At 39.6% G+C, this 21,501-nt stretch overlaps 1 protein-coding gene across 1 annotated transcript in view; it reads left to right on the top strand.

Annotated features, from left to right (window-relative positions):
• Positions 1-3,654: 3,654 nt before the first annotated feature.
• LOC308311733 (cilia- and flagella-associated protein 47-like) overlaps positions 3,655-21,501 on the top strand; it is a gene marked incomplete at both ends in the record, with an annotated part of 46,144 nt that continues 28,297 nt past the window's right edge. The window contains 8 exons of the mRNA XM_080758519.1: positions 3,655-3,717; positions 5,663-5,820; positions 7,997-8,112; positions 11,273-11,411; positions 11,869-11,953; positions 12,816-12,956; positions 13,548-13,717; positions 20,881-21,031. Of these exons, the coding sequence (XP_080614645.1) occupies positions 3,655-3,717; positions 5,663-5,820; positions 7,997-8,112; positions 11,273-11,411; positions 11,869-11,953; positions 12,816-12,956; positions 13,548-13,717; positions 20,881-21,031 (1,023 nt within the window). The remainder of the gene's footprint in view (positions 3,718-5,662; positions 5,821-7,996; positions 8,113-11,272; positions 11,412-11,868; positions 11,954-12,815; positions 12,957-13,547; positions 13,718-20,880; positions 21,032-21,501) is intronic.

Here is a 21,501-nt window from a genome sequence, read left to right as displayed (position 1 = left end):
CAGCCCATATAGACCCTATCTAGCTCTGGTCCATAGCTCTTTTGCCGATTAGCATTAGGGCGATATGGACCAGAGCTAGACTCTGACCACTCTCTGAGTGGACTGCGTCTGATAATCAAGCTTCAGAGTCTGATAATCAGACCAAACTTTAAATTAATAATAATTATGGATTTTATTTATATTGCACTTTACATTTGTGAAAATATCAAAGTGCTAGAAAAAGTAGAACAGTCGTCTATAGGTTGGTACCTTAAAGTACCAGACATGTGACAGAAGTAAGAAAGAGACCCAATGTCTTTCCAATGTGGCTGCTATGCATGCAGCCTATATTAGAGTGCTTGTATTTGGTCTCCCTGTTGCTCTATTGAGATATTTAGATCAAAATTAAATTTCTCCCCAGAGCAAGCAGGCAGGTTCTATTGAATAAGCAGCTGTGCAGTGCAGTGCAGGAGACTCGGGTTCAAAAAAGTAGAACAAAAGTTACAGAGTGCAACTTTAATAAGGAAGGAAGATGTCAGATTAGATTTAGCAAATCCAGTATTACATGTGTGAAGTTAATATACTATTAGAGCAGCAGATAAAATAAATGCCTTGAATGCTATGTTGCATAAAGATAGTGTTGATACTTTAAATATAAAAGTGTATTATTAATCAAGTAAGGGATTAATGGGTATATTGTGTAACTATATGACAATTGGGTAGGCCTACATAGCAGAGCTATTAAAAACAGGAGACATAGCTATCCTATACCCAATAACAGAAAAGTAGGCTTGGAAGTCAAAGGATGTGAGAAAAGTCATTAATGTCGGAGTATATTCATTTAGAATTTGTATCTGTAGGATTTTATTGGTGGAATTAGAATGTTAGGGTGGAGAGATATAAAAATGAAGTAAAATAGTGAAGTATGAGGTTATTGCCTGGATGCTGAAGATTTAGGATTTTGTCCTCAATCTCCTCAATTCTCTGGCTGCTCTGAAGTCTCTGGCTATAAAGGAAACTTCCTTGAAACAGCTATATTAGCTCTTCTGAAGACATGATGGGTCACTGGTTTGGGTGAAATTAAAGTAGGTCTATATTGACTGAACATCAGAATACATTATCAGTTTCTCACAGAGTTTACTAAAAACACCATGCTGCACCAAGTAGGCCTAGAATATAAATCAGGCGTTACATAAGGCTACAGCCAAATGGGGCAACTTGTAAGTTCAAAGGTTTGCAAATTCATGACATAGCATTTAAAAGCTATAATTTCAAAAAATTACTCGAGAGTGTAAAATGATCATTAAATGCTCAAGAGTTAAAAATCTATAAAGGTTCATTTGGTTACAAACTCTCTATCATTTAGCTGGGGACCACCTGGACTCAAGGACCACTGGTGGCCCCATAGAGTATTGGGGCTGGCCCCCATGGTTGAGAACCATTGGTATAGGCGCCAGTGTCTCTGCTGAGGTCAAATCAAGTTGAAAGGTCAGCTTGCAATTTGCATACGACAACGAGAAGTGCGCAGCCGCAGCATCATACCTTACTGGCTGCTGCAGGTTCATTCCATCCAGTTTTCTCTTGTTTACCTGATACTAAACTACTTATGGACTTACATGGACGTTTTTTCTTAGCCGAAGAGGTAATTAAGTTCTAGTTCTTTGGTCAAAATTAAACTTAATATTGCACCATAAACTAATCGCACGCGTGGCGCAGTCTTAGTTAATTGGATGCAGGCGGTCAACATACTTTTGTTTTAGTGCAATCTTGGTTTGATTTTGGACCGCGTGCGTCACACGATGGAAATGGACGGTGTCGCCTGCGGAGAGGAGAGGGACGCTTGGCGAGATGCGTGGCTTGTTGTAGGTAGACCTAGGCCTACTATACTTTTTTCGTCAAGCGTCAAGCGACACAGTTCAACGGAGACGATAAATTAATGATGTACAGCACGACGGACGTGGTAAGTCTGCAACTGCAACTATCTATCTATCTATCAAACAAACAAACATTTTGTTTTGTTTAGACATGGCTGCTGCTGCAGATGTTCACACTTAGCCTAGGCCTACTATTTTGTTTTACCGCACAATACTGTCTATAAGATATTTACATATACTATAGCGCAATATCGACTACTAGACAAATTCTAGGGTTTGATGATTAGCTTGCAGCTGGCATCAGCGAATGCGACTTTGACAACATTGTTTTATTTGCACTCTTTGCATTTCCCCAGGGTTCGTGACATAGTTTATTCTTTGTTATATTTGACTCAAATGGTAAAAAATAAATAAAAGCACTGTAGCATGAGTGTTGGCCCCTAATTGTAATAATGACCCTGCAAAAAAAATAACGCAGCAACCAGAAGAAAAATATAGATAGATATAAATTATAATTATGTATTAATTTATTCTGCTCTGGGTGGATAGGGATTTTGTTTAGATAGATTAATTCGGTTTGCAAAGGTTTTGTTCGTTGGTCAAAGAGATTGCCCACAGCCACTTCATGAGCCAGGTGATGGTGATGGGTGGCGCGCAAAGTGGTGCTGTGCCGCCACCATGTGGACAGGATTGGGAACTGTTTTCTATTTGTATTTTTCGTCAGGGATAGGCGAAAAATCATAATACAGTAAAAGTATTTGGGAAACTGAAGCCGTTTTGAGAGTTGTGTGAGCTTGCACGCCGGCTATTTTCGAAAGAAATGTGATACTGTAGGCTCGGGGATCGTTTGCTTTTGCCTGAAGGCTGTCTAAAGAGAGTCTAAAGCCTGCATATTCTTCTAGCTGCGGCCGGCGCTACAATACAATGGAAACGAGTTCCGTTATCCTTTCAGATTGTTTTTCTGGTTAAAAAAACACGATTGAGTACAATACTGTCCATGGTAGGTTTATAAATTATACTTTTAAGGTGTAATCTCAGGCCTCGTTGGCGCAGTAGGCAGCGCGTCAGTCTCATAATCTGAAGGTCGTGAGTTCGAGCCTCACACGGGGCAGTGTTTTTCTTTTTCCTTTCTATTTTGTGATCCGTGGTGTAACTTTGTGATAGTAGCGCGATAGTTTGGTTATGTCCCTCGGATACAGTCTGGAATTAAATGTTGGTGGTCGGTGAAATTCCAGCTTTATCAATGCCATTGTGCTGTTATTACCACTGTTATACCTAAGTGAACGAAATCGAGAGTGTAACTTTAATTTATTGATCGTTCCCTTTCACGTGTGATTTTGAACTATCAAGTGTGGTTGCATCGATCAGTCAAAGCAGTCTGGTAATAACTGTGTAATATGTGGTTTTTAAAGGAGGCCGAATATCCTTAGCACCATGCCCGGCTAGCTCAGTCGGTAGAGCATGAGACTCTTAATCTCAGGGTCGTGGGTTCGAGCCCCACGTTGGGCGATATCTTTTTCTCTTTACTGTTTGGATCCTACATATGGATGTAGCCTAGATGCGGGGGATGATTGTGTTGAGCGTTGGGGAACAGACTGTCGTCGTGTTTTGTTATGTGTGTCTCTGTGTGTAATCGATTTGTCTGGGGCAGCCAGTCAGTCCAGTAAAACAAGCGTCGCTCGTTGCCTAGCAACGGCAGCGGTCTACCGCTGTAATCAACATCGCAACAGTCTATCGGTATGTGAGTTGAGAGAAGTTGTAATCGAAGCAGCAGAGAAACAAACACGGTAGCTTCGTTATTATGGCTGCAGCGGTAGAAGGCGTTCGAGTTGAGCCGACTCCCGTTGTGTTCACTGGGGTGAAAGTAGGCCAGGTTTACAGGACTCATGTCACGGTGACCAATGTCGGGAAAACGTCGAAAACAATCAGACTCGGGAGGCCTGCATCGAAGGTGAATCAACGTGCAGCTATGTATAGGCTACTTGTCAGCTCATTGCAACACAGTGTCTTTGTATTGAGTTGTGCTTTCATGTGAAATGTACCCATTCTGCAAACTGTTAATAATTACTTCAATCATTCAATCAGTTGAAAAGGATTTCAAAGCACTTCAGTTGTTCTTTGTGCTTTAATGGGAGGTTGTTTGCATTGGTTTTTGTACCAGATTTTAAATAATGATGTATGCTGCACTACATTAAGCAGGGCAACTGTATGTGAGTTTGTTGTAAGGTAATTGCATTTATGTAATATGCGCCTTTCAAAACAATTGTTGCAATTTGCTATACAATAAATCTGCTAAAATAAACCAACACATTCAAATAAAGAAACTTGAGGCATAGCCTACAAACAAAGCAGGAAAAACAGTAAATAGAAGAATATACAAACAGAGTGCAGTAGTTGTTGCCACATGGCTCTTTAGGCAAGCCGCAATGAAGCACCATATAGCCTAGCAGTACAGAATATAGTACTAGTTGTTTTCGTAGATTTTACTATTTTTACAGCCGAACATGTGTGTGCGTGCGCCCCATAGCGATGATTTGATTGGCTGAGGGCTTAAAAAGTGAGGCCAAGAGTGATTTTGGTGGAATGTGGTGATGTATGATGATAAGAGGGCCCCTCACTTCACACAAGTGTGATTTATTTTCTTTCTGAGATGCATTGTACAGTTTTTGGTTTTTGAGTGGCACTAGACCTTCCTATGTCCAGCTTTGAGGGTTTGTGTAAACACAAACATTGTGTAAATACAAACATTGAAGACAAATGTGAGGACGCAAATTGTGATTGGCCATTATGTATGATGATGTATGATGATAAGAGCTCCCCTCACTTCACACGTGTGTGATTTATTAGTTTTGTTGATTATAATTTGAATGTTTCTTGCTGTTTTTATACATGTATGTGACACACTGTGAGTTGTCTCTGTGAAAAGTGCTATACAAACACAATGTACTTACTTATAGCTGGTAGACTACATATAGTCAACCCTGAGTACCGTATGTTATAATTCATTCTAAATGGTCTGCTTCTGTATTGGCGGCTATATGTGCATTCCTTTGACTGCAGTGTTTATTTCGTTGACTAAAATTAAAGACGAAAAATGATCGTTGACTACCTTTTTCCACTGATAACTAAATGGAAACTAGCCTAAATGAAAACTAAGCTATGATGACTAAAACTAAGACTAAATATATTGACAATTTCGTCAACAAATACAAACTAGACTAAAATGTTAGGAAGGGACTAGTGCACAAGAGACCCAGTATAACTTAAGTCATTCTACACTTGGTTGCATGCTGAAAATAGCAGATATACAAGCTCACAATGCGTCGCGCTGCAACGTGTTAGCTTGTAGATCAGCTATTTTCAGCAAATGTAAAAACAGTCATTACGACACCATCAAGGCCCGCCAAAATACATTTTAGTCGACTAAATCACCTGTAGATTTAGTCTACAGGTTTCGACTCTTTATGCTGCCAAAAACAACACTGTTTGACTGTCTCCTCTCGCCTATTCTTATTCAGTGTGTCACTACAGTGTTTATCTTACCATATTTCGAGGAGAATTCAGTGCAAAATGCACATTCTTAAATGTCAGTGACTTGACAGATGGAGATTCTGTGTTGTGAGTTTAGCTTGTAGATCTGCAATTTCCACTATTCTTGAAAAGGTTTATGATTATGCAAAATTATTGCTATTATCGGAATAATTACCATTAGGCGATGTAATTACTGTGACAGGCTTACTTCGGACTATAAATCAACGTGCTTTTAAAATTATCTATCTATCTTCTTTCGTTTCTCTCCCAAAAATCAGAAATTCAAGCTCAGGGTCCGTGACCCAGTGGGTTCGGTAGCTCCTGGCCTGTGTGTAACTGGTACACTGGAGTTCACTGCACAGCAAGAGGAGGCGCTCACAGACCGCATGCTGCTTCGTGTAGACCAACATGATGCCATAGAGGTGCCCATACTGGTGTAAGTATGGCAACCCCCAAAATAATCATATTTGCACTGGACCAGTTCATGTGATAATAATCACATGAACTGAACTTGGAAATGTTGGAGTTGAGGCATTACATTTAGTTTGACTCGGTTCCGCAGATAACGCAGCTTGTAGATTGGCTATTTTTTACCATTTCTGCCTCTTTCTTATACTATTTGACAATTTAGCCAAGTTTGACCAGTTTTTAAAGTTGTTAAAATAGCCAATCTACAAGCTCACAACGCCTCATAGTGGAATTTGTACACTGTTCAGTTACAGAGCAGTACAGGTCCATTTAGACCCCTGGTGGTCCCAGAAGCACCACCTATATTACCGGTATATTATAAATAATGTTGCATTGCAATGACACCCACACAAAATGCTGAGTTTAGTGACTACTGACCATAGACTGTAACGTCTTTTCTGACACGTCTTTTGGCAAGTTAGTCATTTTTTGCAGGTAACCAGGTATTATTCACTGTCCTGTTGCAGTTTTGTGGCAGATAACATTTTGCAATCTATTTGCCACTGTTAACGACTAGGGCTGACCCAAAAAAATCGATTAATCGACGTTCAATCGATACGCACGGGAATCGATTTTTAAATTTTGAATCGAATAGTCATTTAAAAAAAAGCGTCCGCTTTTGGTCCGCGAGACGGCCCCATTTGGTCCGCGAGCCATGCTTGCGCCTCGCAGCACCTCGCAACGCCTCCTCTTTCCCCGTGTTAACAAGGAAGGCAAGCGCATGCACCACAGCTCAGTGGACATTAAATATAGGCTACCTTGTTTGATAAGTCATATAAAAACATTACTTACACGAAAATGAAAATATAAACTTCACAGATTATAGATCACTTGGAATTATAACAATCTGTTGAGTATTGCCTGAATAATGCCACTATAAAATCTCAACTTTTATCGATGAGCCATTACGCTGCTTGGATTCACATGGTGAGTGCGCTCAGTGCACCGAAGAATTGATATTTTTTGCTCCTACAGACCCAGACCAAAACACCTTTTCTCTTTGGCATTTAATTGCACCTGATCGTATTATTGTAATAATGTAGCATATACTATTTGCCTGTGTTTTGTCTTTTAATTATGCTTTTTTTTTTTTTGCGCCGATGGTGATGCGATGCTCCACTTGTTTCAGCCTGCAGGCCTACAGCACTTTGGTCAGCTTTTATTGTTTTAAATGTGCTATATAAATAAAGTTTGATTTAGGCCTATATTGGAGCAGGTGCTGGCAAATAACTAATTACTGTAATGCAGTGAAGTTGCGCAAATGTCAACTCAATTAGCAAGTGGAGCTGCATGCATTCTGCACTGCAGTCTGCAGATCTCTTCTTAGAGTTTACTTTAATATTATGGTTTACTTTCAACCATAAACCATAATATGATTGACAAACCTTGGATTATAATTCTTCATCGACCAACAGCGCATGCAGCATGACTATGAGGTAAATTTAACTATGTGGGATTTCTCCATCGGCATCGCATGTCGATAAAAAAATGGGATTTCACTAGTGGCATTATTCAGGCAATACTCAGATTGTTATAATTCCAAGTGATCTATAATCTGTGAAGTTTATATATTTTTTCCCATACGCACACTCACAGTCACATTAACTTTATGATCAATCAAATCAACCGTGGTTGATTTTATTTCTGACAAGTGTCAGGCTTGAAAAGTTCATTCATGTTACCGTTCGTTTACAATTGACAGAGGAGTTTGGATTATATATATTTTTATTTGATGGAGAGGTAATGCCTGTTTCAGGCAGTTGACTTGTTACGGTCGGATGTTTTATTAAGCCAAATTATTTGTGCGTCACTGCTTTCATGAAGGCTGCAAGCCTGCTACAGTTGTTGCTTATTGTTTAAAATAAATGAGACCAATACAAGCATGCCTTTCTCTCCGCTATATCGTTGTTTAAGCCAAAGAGTCACTGCTCGCGCGCGCACCCCCCCCCCCCCGTTGACGTTTCGAAGCGTCGACGTTCGAAACGCGGGAATCGATCATCGAATACGGAATCGAAGGTCAGCCCTATTAACGACAGACCCCCCCAAAAAGGGTAAAGATTTGGCTTAAAGTTGGACCCATATTGGTCAGTCTTTCTTTTACACCCAGTTAAATGAATACTCAGACTTTTAGGATGTTTCCGCAGGTATCCACAGTCCTGTTCCCTGCTGATGGAGTCGGCTGTAGACTTTGGCTGCGTTGTGGCCTGCAGCAAGTTGATCAGCAAACGGCTGCCTTTGACCAATCTGGGCACAGCAGCAGGTAAACCAAGCACGATGCACGCTACATAATCTTTGTCCAATGGGGCTTTTTATTTGACAGTACAGCAATTTAATTTTGCAGGGCAAAGAGTTTATGATGATCATTCGCATTAGCCAATGCTGGAAAGGAACTATATTGAATTTAACTTTATACTCCTCTCTAATTAAATCTTTAGTTAGTTACTTTGTGGATTTGAATTATTATTACAAAACAGACATTAACCACTACAGCCCTATTTTAACTTTGGCTATTTTCAAAAGATTTTAATGCATCATGTATACATGAACCTCAACGTCACATTAGCAAGACTGCTACTGGCTAAGGCCTGACTCACACGTGCACAACAGATTGATGTATGAGACTTGTTTACTGATGCAAGCTCTCAATTCATTTCCAATGGGAGTCATATGGGTTTGACACAACATTTGTGTTGTATGAGGGTGAGGGGGGCAGTCGAAACACAGCCGAAAGCTGTACAGCAAAATAATTGTGTCAAACCATGTGACTTCCATTGGAAATGCATTGACACTTACCCTTTGTTTACATCTAGCATGCATCTAGCATGTGTCAATGTTGTATGCTAGATGCGAAGGTGTGCCTTACACGGACACCACCACACGCCACGGCGCCCGGACAGTACTATATTACTACTACTATATTATATATTATACAATATACATGGTAGTACAGTTAATACAGTACAGTACAGTACAGTACAGCATACTGAGACTATTACTTGGGTGGTTGCAAGGATGCTACTGTGTCTCCGTGAATGGCCACTAGATGGTGCCACTGCACTATACATACCGGTAAGCGCTACAATGTAAGATATTGCTGTGGCAGTGTTTGGCTTTAATGCAAAGACATGTTTGAGGTTCTTCTCTTTTCCTAAGACCCTGTGGTAATCTCAATCAGAAATATTTAAAATGTAATTATTCTCATATTATTCACACAATGAACATAAAGTATGGCACTCGTATTATTGTACTGTCATGGCCCTAAAACAGACACCGCATAAACCTTAATAGAACTTTTTTATGTTGTACATTTTAAATTATTCTCATGATGTGTTTATTTTTATATGAGGAGTGCTTTTGAATTGGAATGAGTTTAATATAGTCATGTACATAGGGAAGTAAAGAACCAAAATATGGCCTCCCCGTCGGGGAATTGAACCCCGGTCTCCCGCGTGACAGGCGGGGATACTGACCACTATACTAACGAGGAATGGGCCTGCCACCTGCACCCTTATTTGCACTTATGAACATAACGCTACTACACTCTAATAACTAGTGGGTTACAAACTCACCTGAAAAATGACTTAAAGGTGGATGACATATGTGTGATGTAAAGAAGAAAAAATTGGCCTCCCCGTCGGGGAATTGAACCCCGGTCTCCCGCGTGACAGGCGGGGATACTGACCACTATACTAACGAGGAATGGGCCTGACCCCTTCCCCCTTGTTTCCACTTAAAAACATAACGGCTACTACACTGTAGTAACCTGTAGGTTACAAACTTATTAGATTTTAATGTATGGGTCAAGGGCTGGGATAATTACCACTATACTAACAAGGAATTGACCTGCCCACTCCCCCCTTGTTTGCACTTAAGAACACAACGGCTACTACACTGTAGTAACTAGTGGGTTACAAACTCATTATATTTTAATCAAAAAAAATTAGTCAAAGTATAGACCTTTTCTAATAGTTATAGTGAAAAATGACTTAAAAGTGGATGACATTATATATTTGTGTGAACTAAAGATGGCCTCCCCGTCGGGGAATCGAACCCCGGTCTCCCGCGTGACAGGCGGGGATACTTACCACTATACTAACGAGGAATGGACCTGCCACCTGCCCCCTTATTTGCACTTAAGAACATAACGGCTACTACACTGTAATAACTAGTGGGTTACAAACTTACAAACGAATTCTGTAATAAATAATGTTGAGATTGTATTGCCAATTTGGCTGGTAACTATGGTAATCTGGCAAATGACCAAGGTGAGCCTTCCTGGTTTAAGTTCTACTCGGACACCACTGAGGAGAGTCCTAAACCTAACCTTTGCATAACAATCCTTGCCCTTAGATTGAGATTGGACCTTTTAATTAAAACATTCCAGGAATATCTGTATCCGTCTATCTGTTTGCGTGCCTGTCTCTGGATATGCCCAAATATGGAGATTACATCACAGTACTGACATCATAAATACTGGCATCATAGATTACGGACATCATAGACGTGTTTATGTTTAACTTAACGCAGGAAACGTAAAATAAACAAACAAGATAGGATCTATATACAGAGTGACTTTCCCTGTGAATGCCTAAATATGGAGGTTGGTTTGGTGGATCAGCTGGACAGTGGATCTGAGACCTTGAATTCACAAAATGTGGAACATTATTCAAGAACAAATATTTGAATGGCCTAGACATTTCTCGCTGATCAATGAAGTGGTTTACATTATAAGATGGCTCTGCGGACAGACGGACACAAACATTTGGGGGACATAATGAATGTACGCTCTCGTGTCTTAATTAGGGCCTGTCCAGACAAGGGCGTATTTTGCTCTATCTGCACAACCAATCTGATGTTTCTGCCACACAAATAATTATGTAAAACAGTACTTTGCTTTTGAAACCCAAGGTGTCAAGTATGATCCTGTTTGACTCGGGTCCACCACATTGTCATTTATAGTAGGTCCTTTGTAAGGCCAGGCTGGTTTAATTATCTGGCTTTTGTTACTTTCACACTACTGCGGTTCTTTGATTTACATTTGAATGTAGATCATGTGTGAATTATTTGATGACAATGACAATTGTTTAGTGGTTTTCTTTACATTTAAAACACTATATATATTATGATATGCATATCTTAGCCGTGACTCAGTTGATCCTATTCTGTTGACACGAAAGTGAAATTGCCCTACAGTGTATTGACCAAAGACGAGATTTGCCATTTATTTATTTAAAAAAGCATGCGATCTCTTCTACTATCGTTAGCAACCAAATCTGGTGAAGACGCTGTTACTTGTGCTCCTGAAGGGTGTGTGTGTATTTGTCCATTTTGCAGACTGCATTTGGTACCGCACCTTGTGTTTCTCCTTGTATTTTATCTCTTATTTGGACATAAATAAACGATTCAATGTGTTTCTAAAGGCATCTTCCAGGTTGAGTGCAGTGGAGAGCCATCACTCAGGCTCTCGCACAGCAGTGGTGTCATCGAGGCCAGAGCTACACAATGGTTGACAGTAGAACTGTTTACAGACCGACTGAGACGGCTTGACCATGAGGCCTTGTAAGGCAGATTCTTTACTGTACTGCGTTATATCAATATATATGTGAATGTGGTCAGCCATAATCAACACATGCACACACGCTCACGCATGCAGCCATGCGCACACTGATATAGAGAAATGGGGTCCCGTCAAACTTCCAAGTCAAAACCCACATCCAGTGTTAGTCAATTGAAATGGATTAAATACTATTTTACCTTTTCTCTTTTTTCTCTTTTATAATTGACATTTTTTGTACATAAAAGAAAAGAAAAGACTAAACTAAACAAGAATGTACTTCTCCAAACGGTATCAAGTGTGTCAGAAATTGAGTACCGGTATATTAAGTAATTTTGTATTTAAAAAAAATAAATACAAGGGGGGTTGGGACTGCTAAATTGCCTGTTATAGATCTGTATCTTGACTCATTATTTTCACAATTCTTTTGAAAATCGCCAAATCTCTTCTCTTCCGTGTCAGGGTGAAGCTCCATAATGGTCCTGCTGTACCTCTCCATATCAGGGCTGAGGTGGTGGAGCAGTGCCTTGAGCTGTACGACCTCAAGGTATTCCACCCAGTTCGAACCATGTTTTTATGTTGCGCACGGGGAGCTTGACAGCTTTCAGACAGATATACTAGCATATCGTTGCTGTTGTGCAGAAACCTCAAATTAGCATAATAATTTAACTCAATCAAATGATTCCCGAGCGCGGCTGCAGCACGGCTGCAGCTCACCGCTCCTTGGCTGCGGCTCAACGCTACAAGAGATGAGTCGAATGCGGAGAACATATTTCACTGCGATAACGTGTGTGACAAATCGTACGACTTTGACTTTAATTGCTAAGGTTTTGTGTTTTTTTTCCTAAATGATTGCCGCATTTCATCATACTACTACTACCTACTAACACAAAAGCATCAAAAGTATTAGACCCACAAGCTCAAAATGTCGTGTGAAGTAGGGCTTTAAGCAACTAGTCGACTATTCAACTAGTCGACTAATATCCACTAGTTGACCTTGTTGGTACTAGTTGACTAGTTGATACGTTTTTAAATTTACAAATATTATTTATATTACATAATAGGTAGTTAAACAACTAGTCGACTAGTAACCTAGGCAACTAGTCAACTAGTAAAAATCACTAGAAGTGAAAGCCCTAGTGTGAAGCGACATGTTTTGAGCTATCTGCGTTTTGAGCTATCTGTGATCTGTTTATCTGATCTGTTTATCTGACTCTGTTTCACAAATTGTCTTGGGTTTATTTTGGCTTTAGATGCTGTCTAAATCTAATTTGCCACTTGTTTAGTTATTGGCAATTGACTGACTTCCTAAGTAGCTGTGTAACAAGTATAATGTACAGCAAGCCAGTTCACCTTATATTGCATCAATCATCATCACACATAATAATAGTAACTATTTTTTTTTACAGGGGCGTGCTTTGCCTCTGGTGCAGTTTGGGCCTGTCTACTTCGGGACGTCCAGTGTGGAGCATGTGGTTCTTAGAAACAATGGACCACAGGCCTGCGACTGGGTCAGCCTGCTGCAGAAGACTGCTGCAGGCACTGAGGTGGTGAGTGGATGAGGAGAAACAACTGAACAACTGGTTCAAGGACCCCCGGTTTGGTACCGTATGCCAGTGGTCCCCAGATGATTAGCTTAATGTGAAACACATTCACTATACTATAAAGAAATAGTAAAACATTGGCCAAATTGTCACATATTACCTTAGAAACATCCCCCCGGAATGAAATGCCTCAACTCAAAGTGCTTGTCAGGATGGGGGTGTCAACAATTCAAATATTAATATTTTGGGGGGTCCAGGGTTACAGACCGGCAAGGGACCATTTGGTTTGTATAGCGATCAATCATTTAGCTAAGGGACACCTTGAATCCCCTCAAGGACCCCTGGGGGTCCCTTCCCTCGAGCCCCACTTGAAGAACCATTGATGTATACAACACTCAAGCTTAGGGCTTGTTATATTGACACTACCAGTCTTTTTTCTGTCCTATAATATTTGTCTATATTTTATCAATATGTAATCTGATTTCCATATGGATGATGGCAAAACTCACTGGCATCTAACAACATAATATTACAACTGACACTCATTCTTGCGTGTTCTATATTAATAAATATAAATGACCAATGATTGTTGTTAAGGCCACGGACCTGCAGTTGAGCACAGACGCAGCCCTGCTGGTGAGGTTGGAGAAATGCAGCCTGGCCACACAAGATGCCTCCCACGTGCTGGCGTGTGTTCCCAGCCAAGGAACATTAGGACCGTATGATGAGACCACCCTCAATTTATGCTTTAGCCCCATCCGCAGGAGGTAAGCTGTCTCTGTGTGTGTGTGTGTGTGTGTGTGTGTGTGTGCATCTGTGTCTAATAGATGTTTTGAAGATCAATGGAGACGGAAGAAAATAATGTTTGTTCTCCCCGTCGGGGAATCGAACCCCGGTCTCCCGCGTGACAGGCGGGGATACTTACCACTATACTAACGAGGAGGAACTATGCACACATACCGTTAACAGGGTTTAAGAAGTTAAACCCTGATTATTATAGTGTAATAAGTTACCATAGGTGGTTTTTGTGGCTAAAACCTTTACCAAATATGGCATATACTATAATGACTCCATATTTGGGCAAGATTTCCGCATAAATGACTCTTATAGATGATGACATCATACTAGATTATCATAGATGACTACACGTCATAGACTAACCACGCAAAGTCAGAGATGACACAAAGTCGAGATCCACATTATTTTCCATGTTATTTGACCATGTTTATTAAATAATACTAAACCATGTATATAAATGAGTATTGGGGTGGGGGTGGAGTGTTATGCCTGCATGTCAAGTGGTTGTTGTCAGCCTGTGTGTAGGCTGTCAATCGATTAAAATATGTAATCGCGATTAATCGCATGATTGTCTATAGTTAATCATATTTTTTATCCGTTCTAAATATACCTTAAAGGACCTATAACATAAAATTCAACTTTTTCAATTTCTTTTGTGTTTTTGGGGCTCCCATGTGTGTTTTCTATCCCCACAAATAACCAATTTTGAACAATCAGGCCTTCATGTCATATGGGTGTTTTAATGGAAATTGCTCTCAGAAACAGCTCGACTGATTTTGGCCTCATCGTGATGTCATCAATGTCACCCTACTTTGTATAATTCCTCCTTTTCTCAGTCTTTAGTTGCAAATTTGCATTTCCACTTTGTTTACAATGTCCACCATTGTTGATTTTCCAAGCTGGCATGGAATGGAAACAAGCCTGGTTTTATCTAGCATGAGTATTATAATGACTCAAATATTAAATAATCTGCATATCAGCACCCTCTCCACCTCAGGACATTGTGGTACTGCAGCTAAAACTGCTTTCAAAGTCCAGAAATAATTGACAAGGCTGGTTATATCAGAGTGGTGATTGAGGCTCAAACCATTAGAAATAACTTTGAGGGACATAGACAATATGATTATTAAATCACTCATTCTTGAGATGAGGGACAAAAGTGGAAAAAACATGTCCCACACATAAGAGCCTTATTTTATGTAAAAAATAAATTAATTCATAAAAATAAAAGCACTTGCAAAGTTAAGTGTAATACAGTTGTGTATTATTATGCCCTTAATTTCATTATAATTGTTTTCATATTCCATCTGAATTAGTTAAAAGCAGGCCCTGTACCCAAAAAGGCCTGTATTTAGCCTGTCCCCAGCAAGTGGCCACAATTTCAAACTGCCAAAAAAGTGTCTAATACTGTCACAATCACATAAATATACATACTAAATTAAAGTAGATTGTCAACAACATAGCAAATAATATACACAGTTAATTTTAATTTATATTTTCTATTAAATATCTCATATCAAATGTTCGTCCCACGTCTCCGTCAACTCCGTCAGGTTTTTTTAAAAGTCTTAAATTAATCAGAAAATATTGTCGACAGATTTAGCCTGAAGACTCCTTTTCCAAGTCCCATTTATATTTGTTGCAACAGTGGAGTACCTGGTCTGACAAGCATTCAATTGTTTGATATTTTAAACAAACAATGTTGATAACAATGTGGTCACAGCTTTTACATGTCAACTCCGTCAGGACATTATTATGATCTTTGTTAAGAATTCCAAAATAATGTTTATTATTTTAGTTTAGGGGTTAGGTTTAGCTAACAAAATTAAGCAAAAACAAAATGGCTACATTGTACTAAAGAGGGTTAAGATGAAAACAAATGCCATTTTGTCAACTCCGTCAGACGTCAACTCCGTCAGATTTTGTGTCTGACGGAGTTGACGTGTATCTGACGGAGTTGACAAAAGTGTTCCTAAAACAATAAAATTATTGTTTTTGAATAATGGGCAGTATTCTAATTTGGCACACAGTTAGAGCATGCCTTAAGGAACATTTTTGGCTATGGGGCCATCACAGATTTGTCTCGTGGTGACCATGGCAGCCATATTACAAAAGAGCCGCCACCTGATGTTATTTTACAATAACTCAAGTTCTACACCACCTAGGATCTTGATTCTGGTGACTAAGACCTCATTTTCAAGGATGAGGGATACAGTGGTACAATTTAGACTTTCCCTGTGACCATGGCAGCCATTTTTCAAAATGGCCGCCACCTGCTGTTATTTTACAATAACTCAAGTTCTACACCACCTAGGATCTTGATTCTGGTGACTAATCATACATTTTCAAGGATGTGGGGTACATTGGTAATATTTAGATTTGTCCTGTGACCATAGCAGCCATTTTTCTTTCCAAAATGGCCGCCACCTGCTGTTATTTTACAATAACTCAAGTTTTAGACCACCTAGGATCTTGATTTTGGCGACTAATCATACATTTTAAAAGATGAGAAATACAGTGGTACTATTTAGATTTGTCCTGTGACCATGGCAGCCATTGTTTTTCAAAATGACCACCAACCTGCTGTTATTTTACCAATAACTCAAGTTTTAGACCACCAAGGATCTTGATTCTGGCGACTAATCATTACATTTTCAAGGATGAACTTTCTCTGGGAGAGGTAAGGGCTTATTTCAGGTGCAGGTTGAGTTTCTACTGACAGGACATTAAAAGGAGGTGGGCTTTCTGGCCTTTGACTTGCCCCTTTCAGGTACAGATGCACAGTTTGACTTCACTGGCCACTGCAGGGAACTGTGGGGGAGAAACTTTGGTCTCTTGACACCCCGATTAGGTTCAGGGTTTTTTTTGGTGGAGACTTGCCTTTCATGACATCTTTGCTGCAGCAGTTGATCTCCTTACTGCCAGTGGTGGCACACTCTGGGTCTCTGGGGCATTGTATCTTGGTGGCCTCCTGCCAGTGTTTCTCCATCCTTCTCCTGAGCTCTGTGTTCTGGGGCTCTGTTATAGTCAACTTACATTGTCTTGGCTGGAGATTGCTTTCCTGCAGGGTCCAGCCCAGTCTTGTGCAGATGGCTGCTGGCCCACCTGGAGGCCCCAACCTCACTTCTTCGGTTGGTGTGATTAGGTGGGGTGGTCTTCCCCAATCAGGATGAGGGGTTTGACCCTTTCAAACGGCAGTCTGGCCAAGTGTCTGTATTTAGTTGTGAGTTTAGATACAGGATACGATTGCTCACCCAGCCCCAGGTGACATGAGGTGAAGGCTCCTTTGATTTGGTAACATTGCTTTGGTTGACATGCTGGGGACACAGAGAAAGACACTGATGCCTTCAGTGTCTGCACATCCTGCCTGATGGTCCTGAAGCCAAATCTTCTGTCTTCAGTCTTTCCCTCACTGTTCACTGCTCACTGTTCACCTCACCGAATTTAGCCCAAGGAGTTTGACCCCTAGTTTGGCCATAGACCCCCTAGTTTGGCCATAGCCACTTGCCCAAAGGTGCCGACATGTGGCTATGGCCGTTTTTAGCCAACGTAGTGTTTTTTGTGCAAAACTAATGCTTGGAATGGATCCAGAATCATGAAAAGCCCCTAGTTTGACATGCCACATGCTACTTAAAGCATAATGAAATTTAGAACATTTAGCCTTATATTGGTTGTTGATGGTACCCAACTTTCAGCAGCTGTCAAACATGCCCCTAGGGTGGTCAAATAGAAACCAATGTGGGATATGTTAGTAGACACCTTTACAAACATTGGTGAAGAAAATTCTTGGTAAGAAATGTATTCACAGATTTTATATTATTCTGATAATATTCCCTGAGTAAATTGGTAAAATAATAGCAGGTCCACCATTTTTGAAAATGTCTACCATCCATGGTCACAGGATAAATCTAAATAGTACAACTGTATTCCTCACCCTTGAAAATGTATGATTAGTCACCAGAATCAAGATCCTAGGTGGTGTAGAACTTGAGTTATTGGGAAATAACAGAAAGTTGGCGGCCATTTTGAAAAATGTCTACCATGGTCACAGGACAAATCTAAATAGTACCAATGTATCCCACATCCTTGAAAATGTATTATTAGTCACCAGAATCAAGATCCTAGGTGGTGTAGAACTTGAGTTATTGGGAAATAACAGAAAGTTGGCGGCCATTTTGAAAAATGGCTGCCATGTTCACAGGGCAAATCTAAATAGTACCACTGTATTCCTCATCCTTGAAAATGTGGGATTAGTCACCAGAATCAAGATCCTAGGTGGTCTAGAACCTAAATCAGTTAAACTTGTCAACTCCGTCAGATGTTCGTCAACTCCGTCAGACGTTCGTCCCGTGATGTTTTTGTTAATTTCCAAAGAAATAGAAAATTTGCTGTCAAATCTTTTGTGCTTATGTATTGAAACACCAACTGAAATGATACGTAATGATGATTTTTTTTTTTTTTTACATGGTTTTCATGTTATAATATTGAAAATAAAGGTTGAAATGACGGTTTTGAGAAATTGGATATTTCATAATAGTGTGATATTGGAACAAAATAATATTAAAAGATTTGTATTACTTAACTTGATTACTGAAAGCCATTATAAGATAACTGAGGACTTTATATTATTGTTGAAATGATAAAATTCAATTAAAAGGGATTTTAGTGTGTCTGACGGAGTTGACATGAATCAGGTATTAAGTGCATAAATGTCCCATTTTAGAAAGAAATGTTACGCGAAAAACCTGTTCCTTCTCAAGATTGGTAGTTGAGACCTGTGTCTACAAATACATCTATTTGATTTGAATGTATCTTAAAAAAAAAAAAAATTATCTCAAGAATGGGTGAAATATTAAAAGCAGTTTTAAAATGCATGTTATTTGCGCTTTAAATAATTGAAATGAACAAGTACTTCCATTCTTCTTGCTGAATGACAGCGAGGAGCAGAGCGGAGTGAGAGATAGAGAGAGAGAGGCGGGGTTATCGTGGAGGAATGCAACAACCGCTCTTTCAAACGTCACCGTTCGTTACTTTGTAACTTTGTTTTGAAAATTGCTCTATAAATAAATTTTACTTACTTACTCGTTAAAATGAATTTGCGTTAACGCACGATTAACGTGCCTTAGTATTTACGCTGCTGGTAGCCTAGTTTAGTTTAGTTGCGGCTATTAATCTGTGTGTGTCCTGTGACATGTACTGTGTTGAAGGGCCTCATTTGAAAAATACTAATAATACAAACTTCTTTCTTTCTTTTCAAAATCTAGTGACAGATTCATAGAAAAAAAAAATGATATAATAATACAAACTTAAATAGTTAACCCATTTAGGACTGAGGCTGATCTAAAAACCCTTTTTCTGAAAAATTATTATTATTATTTTTGTAATGTTGCTATAAACTTTCCATAGCAACACCCCCCCCCCCCCCCCCCCCCCCCCCCAAAAAAATGGTTTCCTAAAGCAAACAAATTTCTAAAATTGAATCAAAACTCAACCCTCAACCTTTTCTGAGCACTGAACCCCTTCTGAGCACTGAACCCCATTGGTTCAACTGAAGTACATACAATTCTTTACTCAATAGTTGTTTAAAATGCTTGCAATGGTTAAAAAGGTAGGATACATGATACATGTAGTGAACAATTTATGACTTACGTCTCATGTTCCACTCAATCTCACTGTTATAACAATGTTATGTCCCTAATTATAAACCCCTGTCCTACATTATAGCATGCTTCAAATGTTGTTAACCCATGCTTTGCTTTGCTCATTTAAAAAAGTCTAACTAAGTCAACTATAACTCTACATAAAATGTTTTTCTATCAGAAGCACTACTAAGAAGAAAAGTTCTGACACAGCCACTCGACAAGACTACTCTCTCTTCCTGCTGTTTGAGTGTGTGGGGAACAAGCATGGCTTCGCTCCACACAATGGTAATCTCTCACGTATCAGTTAATGTGCACTCTGTCACTTTGTGTTTCAATATTTTTATTAAACAGAAAAAGGCATGGACAATACATGAACTTATGACACATGGACACAACATACAACACTTAAACCATTCTCGGCGGGAACCCCCTTCTGTAACAGTTTTTCTTTTCTCCCTCTATTAAACACTTGAAAGTTCTCAGAGGGTTTAGATCATAATCTATAAAACATTCGTAAAATCAACCATAATCCCAAATGGGTTGACAGTACAATAACAGAACATAAAAATCTAAAACAAAAAGTATATGCAAATCATAAAATACACATGCCATAAGGACATAAAGTATATACAAATAATAAGTACCTATTTACAGTTTCACATCAAATTGAGTATATTAGACATCACAATATAGCTGCCTCTCTATAATAATATCATAATCTAATCTCTTAGATTATGTAAATTTGACCCCTACCTCCCTATTCGTATGTCATCTAACGGGCCTCCTCAGTCACTCCAATACACATAACATTTGACCACTCAACCTCTATATGAGGCGCCAATGGCAGCCATGCTTCGACGAATTCGGCCAGATTGCCCTGTAGGACACATGAGAGCCTCTCCAGTGGCATTAAGCGTAGCACTTTTTCAAACCATAATATAACACTAGGAGGGCTGTCATCTATCCATTTATGAAGAATTGACAGCCGAGCAGCATTTAGAGCAAGGCTCGTACTAGATGTTGGTTACTTTTAGTTAGTGTTATTTATGTCTGCCCCTAAGACGTAGTGAATTGGATCTAATGGTATTCTAATTCCAATCAGTTTCAGAATTTCGTCTTGAATAGATGCCTAAAAGGGTCTGATTAGTGGTCATGTCCACATCATATGGCTGTGAGTACCTTGTCCACTTTTGTACAGTACCTAGGGCATAGGGGAGAGCATAGGGGGTCGAATTTACTCCTGGTTACTGCAGGGAGATATGTAGTTTGTGTATTATTTTATTATACATCTCTGTTTTTTAAAAATCGTGAATTGCTTGAAATAATTTGAGACGGGCGTCTGCGGCCAAATATCAATTTGGGGGTCCTTGAAGAGAAAATGTTTGAGAAGCACTGTCTCTGTCCTCTCTAGGTGGAAGGAGTGTTGAGTTGGCTGTGACAGGAACAGGGTTACCCGTGTGTGTGGTTCCCCATCCCACGCCACGCTTCAGTTTCCCCATGTGTGTGCAGGGCCAGCACGTGGATCTGCTCTGCGTGCTGCGGAACGCCAGCCCTCTGCTCCCTGCTGCCTTCTGCTTCCGCAAGACGGCCCACTTCATCACAGAACCCTCCGCTGGCACCATCGCCCCTGGACAGTGCCAGGTAGCTATATGGTTGTCAATGGCCATTACCGGTTATTTATTAGCTTTACTTGTGGGGGATTTTCAATTGTAATTTTTTTCCCGTCTTAAGTAATCCACGACAATGAGGAAACATTGTAAATAGTCAAATAAAGAAAAAAAAAGTAAATTAATTGTGCACAGCATATGCAGTAAATATTGTTGTAGCTAGTAGCAATTGTACATAATAGTTATGTTTGAGCAATAATTATAACAAGTGGGTGGTTAAAATAATCATATAATGCAGTATAGGCTAGGCAAGCAAATAGGAGGTTAGTCGAGGCCTGCAGCCTTAAAACAAAAGCTTAGTGGTTCTTATTTCATATACGAAGCTATCATATTGTGGCTGTATTTACTTTGTTTTGCACTTATATAATTTTGTTTTAAAAGAAAAGCTGTACATCCATGAAGGTTATATGTTCCAGTTTGAGGAATAAAACAATAAATTGTTTT

The sequence above is a fragment of the Protomyctophum bolini genome, assembly GCF_963924005.1.
Source record: "Protomyctophum bolini genome assembly, chromosome: 24".
NCBI lineage: Eukaryota > Metazoa > Chordata > Actinopteri > Myctophiformes > Myctophidae > Protomyctophum > Protomyctophum bolini.
This window is presented reverse-complemented; position numbering and strand designations above follow the sequence as displayed.